This window comes from Pseudonaja textilis, chromosome 1 (genome assembly GCF_049901715.1).
Source record: "Pseudonaja textilis isolate UNSWEBS1 chromosome 1, rPseTex1.2, whole genome shotgun sequence".
Lineage (NCBI taxonomy): Eukaryota > Metazoa > Chordata > Lepidosauria > Squamata > Elapidae > Pseudonaja > Pseudonaja textilis.
The window spans coordinates 218,537,953-218,550,229 of NC_141990.1; the positions used below are offsets into that span (position 1 = coordinate 218,537,953).

The window sequence follows — 12,277 nt, forward strand, 5'->3', positions numbered from 1 at the left end:
GGGGGAGCACAGAATATACTGTTCAACAGTGTGCTTCCTGGTGTCTTTCGTCTGATTGAAAGAGTCCTTTGCTGTATTCATACAACAAATGATGGGCTTGTGATACAGTGCATGTTCCAAGGTACATTTTTTCCTGAAAATTGCTGGTCTGCCCTCCCTCTTCCTAAATTTGCTACATTTCCTGTCACATTAAGATTGAGTTTGGGGTGTGTGTATGTTTCTTATTAACAGCACTGTTGGGTATAACATTGATACACCAACTAAGTTTGGGTGAATAAATATATAAACCAAGGTTTGGGAGTTTTGTAACTTGTAGCTTTAAGCACAAAACTGCTTGTAATTAACTAATTAAGGGTGCGGTTACAAACGGCAATAAAAGGCAGTAAGAGAAACGTAATCTCTCTCTGCTTGCTCTCTGCTTGTTATCTGCTTGCTACTGTTTAGTTTGCTACTGTTTGCTACAACTGTTTGAATACCTGAACGAAAGGACTATTTCATTGATGTGCTGATATCCTGTGAATACTCAGCGTTGTCTTCAAAAGGAAAGGTATCAGAGGAGAAGATATCTTTACAAGAAGATAAGGATATAGAACTGACTAGTAAATGGACTAAGTTACTGAATGGATATATTTGTGAATGACATATGGACTGATTGACAATGTTTAAACTCTAAATTGGATTAAACAACTATTTAAACTACAAACAGTGTTTGTCATCAGTGTGTGTAAAACCCTAGGGCCCTTCCTCTCTCATTTGGCTGCCTGGCTTGACTGCTGCTGCACATTCTGTTTGGGGGTTTGTCCCCAAACACTAACATTGGTTATGGGCCCAGTGAGCACAGTCTAACTAACCAGGATATAGCAGTGAGAGTTGGTGTGAGTTGCACATTACTGTAAAAACAAACTGTTTTTCATTGATTTTTAAATAGTTGTTTACCTGAAGAACAATGGCACAAGTAAATTTGCCTAATCTGTCCATGATATCCAGACTAGATGGAACAAACTATGTTTCATGGTCAATGAAATGTAGTTTACTTCTACGAAGAGAAGGTTTGTGGGACATAATAACAAATCCACCAGATGTGACTAACTTAGATCCTAATGTTGAAGAGGATGACAAAAAGATACAAGACTATAAACGAAAGAATGAGCAGGCTTTATGCATCATAGGACTGACTCTCTCTGACCAGCAACTTATCCATATCCGTGGAGAGGAAAATGCTGCAAACTGCTGGGAGAACCTCAGGAAGATATATGTTCGGGACAGTGTAGGAGCTCATATATATCTGAGAGAAGATAAACCTTATAAAGAAGAGAAATTATCTTCAAAGCTTGAAAGAAACCAACTAAGTAAATTAAAGCACCTGGAAGAAGAGAATTTATCTTCGACGGCATACACAATTAAAAAGTGTTTTAATTGTGGAGGCAGAGGACATTTGGCAAGATTCTGCAGAAAAGAAAAAAGCCAGAATGTAAAAAAGCCAAAGAAATCCTTTGAACTAGCCATGTTTAGCAACTGTGATGTGAAGAATGATTTATGGGTGGTGGACAGTGGTGCATCCCACTGCATCACGAGAGATAAGACAAAATTTATAAAAATGTCTACAAGCTCTCAACATATATCACTTGCGAATGGCTGGAACCTCAAGGCCAAGGGAGAAGGTATTGCATACTGTCCATTCTTAAACCAGGATATAAAAATGTTGTATGTACCACAGTTAAAGGTGAACTTGCTTTCTGTAAGGGTATTAGACAAGCTAGGTTATGTAATTACATTTAAGGATAATAATTGCATAATTGAAAAACAATTCAACAACATCGTCTCCACGGGAAAAGTGCCACACGACTGGTACCGCAGCACCACTGTTCCGATCTGGAAGGGAAAGGGCAGCCCAGCGGACTGCTCCAACTATAGACCGGTCAGGTTACTGTCACACACTATGAAGATCTTTGAACGCGTCCTTGATAAGCGCATTCGGGACATCGTCGACATCAGCGTCAACCAGGCTGGATTCATCAAGAACTGCGGCACCACCGGCGCCATCTTCGGTGTGCGGATGCTGATGGAGGCTCACAGAGAGAAGAAAATCCCGCTCCACACCGCCTTCCTAGACTTGGAAAAGGCCTTCGACCGAGTCCCGCACGATCTCATCTGGTACGCACTGCGAGAGCCACGGCGTGCCTGAGCTGCTCGTACAATGGGTCCAACTCCTATACAGATGTCACAAAAGCCGTGTAAGCGGCAGCCGGGATATCAGAGGAGTTTAATATTACCGTCGGCGTACACCAGGGCTCTGCTCTCTCACCACTGCTGTTCATTCTGGTGATGGACACAATTACACACGACCTGTACACGCCCGCCCCATGGACGCTGCTCTATGCCGATGATGTGTTCCTGGCCAACCTGTGCAAGGCTGAACTAGAGCACCGAGTCCAACAGTGGCACGACCGCCTCGAGCAGTTCGGGCTCCGGCTGAACCTAAAGAAGTCCGAATACCTGACCACTGACAATGAAATGACAGGCTCCATCCACGTGAACGGGCAGGAGCTACCGCGCGCTCCACCTTCAAGTACCTGGGAACTACTCTTGGGGAAGAAGGCCTACTACAAACTGAGGTGGCAGCCAGGATCAATGCAGCGTGGGGCAAATGGAAGTCCGTCACGGGCGTCCTCTGTGACAAGAAGATGCCCGATGCGCCTGAAGGCGAAAATCTATAACTCTGTGGTGCGCCCGCGGCCATATACGGCGCAGAGTGCTGGCCGACGACCAAAGAAGTCGAAAGCAGACTCCAGATAATGGAGATGCGAATGTCCGATGGTCGGTAGGCCTCACCCTACTCGATCGCGTCAGGAACGAAGAAGTGCGTAGACGGTTCAACGTCGTGCCCATCCCCACGGTCATGAGGCAGTCCCGGCTACGATGGTTCGGCCACGTGAGCCGCGCCAAGGAAGAATCCATCATCAAATCTGTAATGAAGGTGACTGTCGGAGGAGCGAGACCGCGTGGTAGACCTAAACAACGCTGGATGGACACGATCAAGGCCGATCTAGAGATCGCGAAGGCAGACCCGACACACGTGGCAGACAGAAAGGTGTGGAAGCAGTACTCAAGGACATTAGCGGACCTCGCCCGAGCGCGAGACAAACGCTGAAGAAAAAGAAGAAGAAGAAGAAGAATTGCATAATTGAAAAAGATAACAAAAAGGTAACTGCAGCTTTAAATGGAACATTGTATGTATTACATGATAGTAAGAAAGGGGAGGCTCAGACTGTATTTGACAATATAAAGCCTCATAATGAATGTATCCATTTATTGCATAGGCGTTTGGGGCATATAAATTTTAAAATGCTAAAACGTACAGTAGTGTTATCTGATGGAATAAGGTTAAAACCTTGTGATAAATATTTGCGTTGTAATGTCTGCTGTGAAGATAAGAGTAAAATATTGCCTGCAAATAGGCTAAATGGTTTCAAAACTAAAGAACCTTTAGAAGTAGTATTTGCAGACATTATAGGTCCAAAGAAACCCAGTATGGGGGTGCTCGATATATACTGAGCATTATGGACCATTATTCTAGATATGGGTTTTGCTACCTAATGAAAAGCAAAACTGAAACATATCAACATTTCTTCGACTGGTTAAAATTTGCAGAAAGAAAGACTAAACGGCAATTGATAACCCTAGTGACAGATAATGGTACGGAATTTGTTAACAGCAAATTCCAGAATAGATTAAAGGTAGCTGGAATAGAGCACAAGAAATCTGCACCATACAGACCACAACACAACGCATTTATTGAGAGAAGAGGCCAAACACTACAGGCAATGGTTAGAACAATGTTAACTGATTCTGGATTACCTGATTCTTTGTGGGGGAGGCCACAATGTGTGCTAATAACATATTGAACAACGTTGTTAACACAACTACTGGTGAAATACCATTCACCATGTGGCATGGCAGGAAGCCTGATCTGAGTTACCTGCACACATTTGGTGCACCAGCATGGGTGCATATCCCTACACAACTCAGGAGTAAAGGGCAACACAGAGCTAAACAATTATTCTTCGTTGGTTACCAAGCAAACCATAGGGCATATAGATTTTGGGAGAAAGGCACATCTAAGGTGTTATGCAGTGCCAATGCCCAATTTCTAGAGCACGTAGGATGGGATAAGTTAGAACAGGATAACAATAAAGAAGTAATTATTGAATCCTATAGAAATCCCATTAATTATCCCTGTAACTTTAAGAATAAAGTAAAGAGAGAAATACAGGCAGAGATAGAGCCCATAAAGGAAGAAATAGTACCAATAGCTGAGCAAGCTGAGGAACATGAACAGGTAGTAATTCAAAAAGTCCTCATACAAGCCCTGTAATTCCCAGAAGAACTACACGAATATCTAGACCGCCTGATAGATACCAGGCTAACACATTGTGCCAGATTAATAAAGTTCCATATACTGTGGATGAAATAAAAATGTATCCTACTAAAGATAAGGAAAGTTGGTATGCAGCAATGAATAGGGAATTGAAATCCTTAAAGGATATGAAAGTATATGAAAATGCGAGATTACCTGTTGATATAAAACCCATTGGCTGCAAATGGATTTTTAAGATAAAAACTGAAAAAGATGGTAATATAATCTATAAGGCACGATTAGTAGCACAAGGCTTTAGACAAAATGCCAATGACTATGACGAGGTATTTGCACCTAGCCTTAAAGCAGCAACATTAAGGGCAGCTTTAGTGTGGGCAGCAAGTAAGAAATATATAGTCAACCATCTAGATGTAGAAACTGCTTACTTGCACGCTCCACTAAGACATACTGTATACATGAAAAAACCTATTGGATTTAAAGGTGAAAATAATAATGATTATTGGTTGTTAAAAAAGAGCCTCTATGGTCTTAAACAATCAGGCTATGAATGGAACCAGTATATTGTAAAGGAACTAAACAATATAGGGTTTAAAGCTGGTTTAGCCGATCCATGTCTATTTAAAAGGGAGACAAATGGGAAAATATCATTATTACTATTATTCACAGATGATATTGCTTTGATTACAGAAACTAATGATGAAGCCAATAAAATAATAGCATCATTAGCTAGGAAAATAAAAATCAAGCAATTAGGGGAGATAAAGAAATATCTAGGTTTGAATATACTGAAAACACAGAAAGGTTTTAAGATATCTCAGGAGGATAAGATATCTAAATTGCTAATAGATTATAAGATGGAACTTTGTAAGACTGCAAAGACTCCAATGAGTCAGGATATTTGCAAAATGGATGCTCAAAGTCCAAAATTTGATAAAGTAATATATCAATCTTTGATTGGTAGCTTATCATCAAGGCCAGATATAGCTTATATTATTAATCAACTGGCACGACATAATAATGATCCACTTCAATGTCATTGGAAAGCATTGAAGAGAATTTTGAGATATCTTAAAGGAACATTACACCATGCACTGTATTTAGAACCAAAAGGTGATCTAATACTGAGTGCTTATGCAGATGCTAGTTTTGCATCAGAAAGAGACACAAGAAAGTCGACTTCGGGAACAGCCATAATGCTGGCTAAGACATTAATAGGTTGGAAGTCAATAAGACAACAGCATATAAGTTTGTCTACTATGGAAGCAGAATTCTCCTGTTTGTCGTTATTATGTACTGAATTAATCATGTATAAGCAGATGATGAATGACATGGGGTTAACTGTAAATTATCCTATAATTGTACATGAAGATAATCAGGCAGCAATTCAAATGGCCACAAATATTGCAGTAAAAACTAGGAGCAAGCATACAGATTTAAGATATTTAAACGTTAGACAATCTGTAAAGAGTAAAATGATACAGCTGGAGTACTGCATGTCGGAGGACAATATAGCTGATAACTTTACTAAAGCCCAAGGTGCCATAAAGCACCAAGAGAGTTGTGTAAAGTATGGTTTTAGATTGTAAGGGTATTATATATTTATATCACCCAAAAGGGAGAATGTTGGGTATAACATTGATACACCAACTAAGTTTGGGTGAATAAATATATAAACCAAGGTTTGGGAGTTTTGTAACTTGTAGCTTTAAGCACAAAACTGCTTGTAATTAACTAATTAAGGGTGCGGTTACAAACAGCAATAAAAGGCAGTAAGAGAAACGTAATCTCTCTCTGCTTGCTCTCTGCTTGTTATCTGCTTGCTACTGTTTAGTTTGCTACTGTTTGCTACAACTGTTTGAATACCTGAACGAAAGGACTATTTCATTGATGTGCTGATACCCTGTGAATACTCAGCGTTGTCTTCAAAAGGAAAGGTATCAGAGGAGAAGATATCTTTACAAGAAGATAAGGATATAGAACTGACCAGTAAATGGACTAAGTTACTGAATGGATATATTTGTGAATGACATATGGACTGATTGACAATGTTTAAACTCTAAATTGGATTAAACAACTATTTAAACTACAAACAGTGTTTGTCATCAGTGTGTGTAAAACCCTAGGGCCCTTCCTCTCTCATTTGGCTGCCTGGCTTGACTGCTGCTGCACATTCTGTTTGGGGTTTGTCCCCAAACACTAACAGCACTATGCATTTAAACATTATCAATCCAGCATTCCTTTTATAACTGGGTTCTCTCTATCATTTAAAAGATTGAAACCATTTAAATAGTTGGTGATGTGCTCTATGTAGAAATGCAGTTAGTGGGTTGTTCTGTTACAACTAGCAGTGTGAGAGTGCTTATGAGCTCTAAACTGTCTTTTTTTAAAGGCGAAAAAAAAAGATTGTTCCTTATTCTAAATGTAGTTTATGTAAATGACACCCCTAAAGTAAAATACTGTAGTGTTAATATATATATTCATGAAATAAAAGCTGTCAGATGAAAGACAGGCTTTTTCCTAATGGAAGAAATGAGAAAGCTGTGTGATCAGAAGAATGAAGATAAGTTTCTGAAGATGCTTAACATTAAAATAATCCTTTTAGTTGTATTTAAAAACAACCTATAGTGAGACACACATGGCAGAAAAATAGGATGGAACTAAGCAGAATATGTGACATCTTTTAATATTTGTGCAGAGAATACTAAGAGAATTTAGCTTTATAAGCAAAACAGGGATGATGTCAAGAATATCCAGAAATTGCCTGTTGATTATATTCATTGTATATAGTTCTGTGCTTCTCTTTTGTAGTTTGATACTGCCTATTTATTACCTGTAATAAGGTTGTACTAGAACTTGGGAGGCGGATTTTCCAGTATCCACTCAATGGTCCAAATTGGATCAGTTACAATACACTCATTTTCAGTCCATCAAACTCAATAGAATTTTTGTTATGGGGATAAAAATTTAAAACCAATTTTCAATTCGTATACCAATGTTTACGAATGGCACATAGTCTGAATCTTTTAGTATTCAGAAGAGGGGGAGGCAGCATTAGGAAGAGGGGAGTGCTCCTTGCATTCCAGAAAAGTTTTCTCCCCACCACACCCCAAAAAAGAAAGAAAATACCTGATCTTTCATGATAGATTTCCTAAAACCAGGGTTCCCCTCTAGGTATGTGGAGTTCATCTCCCAGATTTCCCCTTCTAGCTTGGCCATTGCTGAAAATTCTTACACTTAGCACATCTGAGATTGGAGAACACTGTCTTTAAAGTTGAGTCAAAGTGTAGTACCACTCTTTAGGCAAGCCTTTAAATACTAACAATGTTGCTGCATGCTCTTTGCATTTTTAGTGTTTTGCTATCTTGTATCTTTGTGGTTTCCAAGTCTGTAGTGTCTATGCTATGAACTACTATGCTGTGAAATGTTAAAATTGAGCAGAGATACAATGTGTTTATTGAGCCACAGTGGTGCAGTGGTTAGAGTGCAGTACTGCAGGCTACTTCTGCTGACTGCCGGCTGCCTACAATTTGGCAGATTGAATCTCACCAGGCTCAAGGTTGACTCAGCCTTCCATCCTTCTGAGGTGGGCAAAATGAGGACTCTGATTGTTGGGGGCAATAGGCTGACTCTGTAAAACCGCTTAGAGAGGGCTGTAAAGCATTGTGAAGCGGTATATAAGTCTAAGTGCTATTGCTATTTTTACATTGAGTAAATAAATATATAAAATGGCAGGAAAAATCTGTTGCATAGTATTAACTGTTTTCCTATCTATATTTGATAATCCAGAGGAACAGCTGTCTGCAGTTGACACCCTGATTGATTCTATGTCTTTAGTTCGTGAAGATGATACTGAAGGGACCGTTGTGGATATATTTAAACCCAACAAATTCCCAAATCCTCTGTTTCAAAGATTGTACCAGGTAAGATACTAAAACTTCCCCTCATTCTTCTCAGCTAGATGGATTATGTGGTCAGTTGGGTTCATCTTGTGTGAATTGATTGCTTCCCCACCACCCCACCCCACCCAATGTAACTTGGCAAAACTTTATTGGGACCAGCAGCTGTCCAGCAGTCCAACCATGGATGTGTGAATTCTCCACCTTATTACCTTCCTTACATGCCCTGGACCCACCTCGCTTAACAGAAACAATACAGAATCCCACAGTTATCTCATTTCCTGGGCTCCACGATGAGCAGCTGAATTTGTGAGCTGCTCATGATGCTGAAAAACCTGATGCAATCAGTAAAAAATAAAAACAAAACCGAATTGCCCAATAGACCAAAAGAATGATTTGAATTTAGTGGCTGGAAAGATGGTTAGACAACTCTTTGAATAAAGGGAAGGAAATAAAGTATGTTAGTACAAAACTGAACTTGGGGGATTTCTTCGTGGGATTCCCCCCGCAATCTGCTATGAGGATGGGATCAGCATCACGTATGAATCATATAATAGCATGATATATTAAACTGAGTGTTAATTTATGTTTACTGAAAGAGAAAATTTATGGGGTTGCACAACACTCTGTAATACATTAAGTAGACTATAGTGGTTGGGTTTTCACAACTCACTAGAGTATAATACACACATGTTGTGGCTCTGAGGTTTGAGCCTGCATTGTTAGAGGATGAAGACTCGGACAATGGGGAAGAGGAGGATTTGGAAATGCCTTCCTCCCCAGGACCTTCCTCTTCGGCAATGCCTTCCTCCCTGATTGTGCCTCAGGTGTCGGCAGATAACCAAGAGGGAAAACCTGAGGCTAATCAGGAAAAGGAGGAGAGCATATCAGAGTCTCTGACTGAGAATCAAGCAGAGGAATGCTGGCTTGATGCGAGGCAGTGTCACAGGCAAAAGTGTGAGCTGCAACTCAGGAGGAAGGGACGAATCAGAGACTGAGCTGAGGGACTGACACACCCCACAGGGAATAAAAGTGGGTGTGTTCGCTCTGAGAGTTTCGTACGGGACAACGTGTGACTTATTCAGAGGAGCTTCGGATTATTCTGTGTTGTGATAGCTTGTGTGATTTATATTCCTGCTTTCTTGTCGATTGTTGAGGGTTGGGTGGCATCCAGGTTTAATAAATTATTATTATTTAGCATACCTTCAGATTACCCCATATTCTTTGTGGTTGGCAAAGTAGCAATTTGTATTGAGGACAGAATGCTCTTGTGTATTTTTGTGCATCAGGAAACACATATTACATCAATTCACATAAGCTATGTAGCATTTCCTCCTGCAATGCTTAATCTAGCAAGTCCCAAATAGACTAGCCCAGTGATGGCGAACCTTTTTGTTGTGGTGTGCTGAAAGCATGTGTGTGCGCAATAGTGCGCATGTACACGTGCTGGCACCCACAATGCAATGTGCCCTGCTCACCGTGCGCATGCATACACAACATCCCCACCCCACCCCCTTACCTGTACTGTGCATGCGCGTGCCTCCCAGCTGATTTTTGACCTGTTTGAGGCCATTTTCACCCTCGGGAAGCTGAAAACAGGCCCATTTTGGCACTTCCAGTATTTCTGGAAGGCTCGTTTTTCAGCCTCCTGGGGCTGCAGAGTCTTCCCTAGAGCCTCCAGGAGGGCAAAAATGGCCTCCCCCAGGCTCCAGAGGTCCTGTGGAGGCTGAAAACGGGCACTTTCAGTATTTCTGGAAGGCTTGTCTTTCAGCCTCCTGAGGCTGCAGAGGCTTCCCTTTAGCCTCCAGGAGGGCGAAAATGACTTCAAATGGGCCAAAAATCAGCTGGGAGGCATGTGCATGCACAATGCAAGTAACTGGCTGGGACTCACGTGCTCGCACAAATGGCTCTGTGTGCCACCTGTGGCATGCATGCCATAGGTTCGCTATCATGGGACTAGCCTATGCATATCTCTTCATTACTTATTCTAGTCTCACAGGAAAATATGAATGATACATGGAAGAATTCAACATTTCTGTATTGCAAGAACTGGATCGTTCCTGGGAGTTACTATAGAGAAGTTGGGGGCTTCACAAATGAATCTAAATGTGAGAGACTTTAATCATCTATTTTTTGTCTTATCAGGAAATATATGATAGACCTAAATTCTGATACAGCAATATTTTTTATTATTGTATTCTAGTTTCAGTTCAGTGTTTCAATATTAGTTCCACAAAAAATTAGGTAAAATATAAATTCCTTAAGCTTCCTCTTCAACTTCAAAAAAGAATGGGAAAGTTCTACATTCAGTGGGAAGTTGTTCCATAGCTTTATTCATTTATCAGGTCTCTACAAAATGTAGGGTACTCTAATGTGGACTCATTAATGAGAGTTTGATTGTTGACATGCTGACAATAGTGATCAAGAATGTTTGCAATATTTTAAACCTTTCATCACAAACCATATCATACAATATCATCTACTTTCAGAATGTAATCAAGGACAAGTTCATATTTGTCTTCTACAGCAATCTTACTCGATATGCATAAAAAGTGCCTCCTGTCATAACAAAAAAAGAGCAAAATATACCTTTCATTGATGGATTGAGTCATAGATTGATTCATAGGTAGATCCATTGATTTACTGATTTGACATTGCTTATTCCCTTGTGATCTTTCATCAGTGCCTGCAACATAAAGCTTTTCATCCTGATGCACCTCTACCCCCCATTGAAAACCATCTCTTAGACATGTTGAAGGCTCCTCAGGAGGTGACAGAAAAATGCCAGATTCCCCTTCAGAAAGTAAAAGCTCTTTTTCCCTTGAAAGATGGAGCCAAAATAAAAGAGCAGAAGACAGCTCAGTTCATCTTCCAAGACAAGTGAGTTAGCAGCACTGCAAAAATCGTTCTTTAGCTGTTTGTCATCTTTCATCTCCTCTGGTACTTCTTTCTATAGGGGACATTGCCTCATTGCCTCTTGGATGGCTGGGCTGGCCACAAGGGTTTATTCAATAACATGGTATAGGAAGAGGCTCTTAATGTTCTAATTGTATGTAAAGCTAGCTTCTGTCTTTTGCATCCTTAAAGACTTAATGTCAGCTAGAGTTCTTTAGTGGAACAATAGCAAGCGGTAGTATATGGCTGAACAGGGCTGGACATAGGTAGTCAATACTTGGATGAGAGACGACCACCAAGAATTCTAGGTCTAAGCTGGTCTGGAAAATAAAGAAGATGAAAAAAAGAACCCTGAATGTTTTGGGATGGCAAATCTTTTATTTTTCCTTCAAATATGCATTTTATTTCTCTGAAGTATGTCTGGAAGCTTATAGATCTCCAGCAATGGTCAAACCTCTTTATCCATCTCTGTTCCAAAAAGATCCAAATGCTAATATGTAAGGGGAAGTCATTAAAATTTTCCTCAGAGCTAAATTGGACTTGCTCTTTTTAATGAGTTTATAGTGTAATTTTCTACACGGTACTTCAGGGGTTTAGCCAGGGGTGGGATCCGACCGGTGTAACTACCGGTTTGTTGATTTATGTTTTGTATAAATATGCGCGTGCGTGTAAAACTTCATCAGCTTGCTTCCTGGACAGCTGAGCAGCACTGCGTGCGGGTGCGCAGCATTTGAAAAAGCACCTTTTTCCTGTTTTTTCAACCGCAGCTGTGCCGCGCAAAGCAGCTGAGGTTGAAAAAGCAGGAAATAAAGGACAGGTAAGGGCCCAGGTGGGCGGGTGGGCCAAAACAGCAGCAGACATAGAACCGGTTCTATGTCTGCTGTTCTTCACAGCCACCAATTCTATAGAGCTGGAAAGAACCGGTAGAATCCCACCCCTGGGTTTAGCGCAGTTGCACAATGAAGGATCAACACACTCTGGAGACATGGAATTTTGAAAAGGATATCTTCCATCTGCATATCCTGTACTAGGAAAAAAGTACGGGACCAAGCCACAAGCAGGCCTTTTGTCATAATGATATGTGTACATAATGTTCATTTCTTCCATC

At 40.6% G+C, this 12,277-nt stretch overlaps 1 protein-coding gene across 1 annotated transcript in view; it reads left to right on the forward strand.

The window, feature by feature from the left end:
* XRCC5 (X-ray repair cross complementing 5) overlaps positions 1 to 12,277 on the forward strand; it is a 71,281-nt gene that overhangs the window by 24,237 nt on the left and 34,767 nt on the right. Inside the window, exons 13-14 of the mRNA XM_026708006.2 lie at positions 8,165 to 8,298; positions 10,958 to 11,154. Coding sequence (XP_026563791.1) covers positions 8,165 to 8,298; positions 10,958 to 11,154 — 331 coding nt within the window. The remainder of the gene's footprint in view (positions 1 to 8,164; positions 8,299 to 10,957; positions 11,155 to 12,277) is intronic.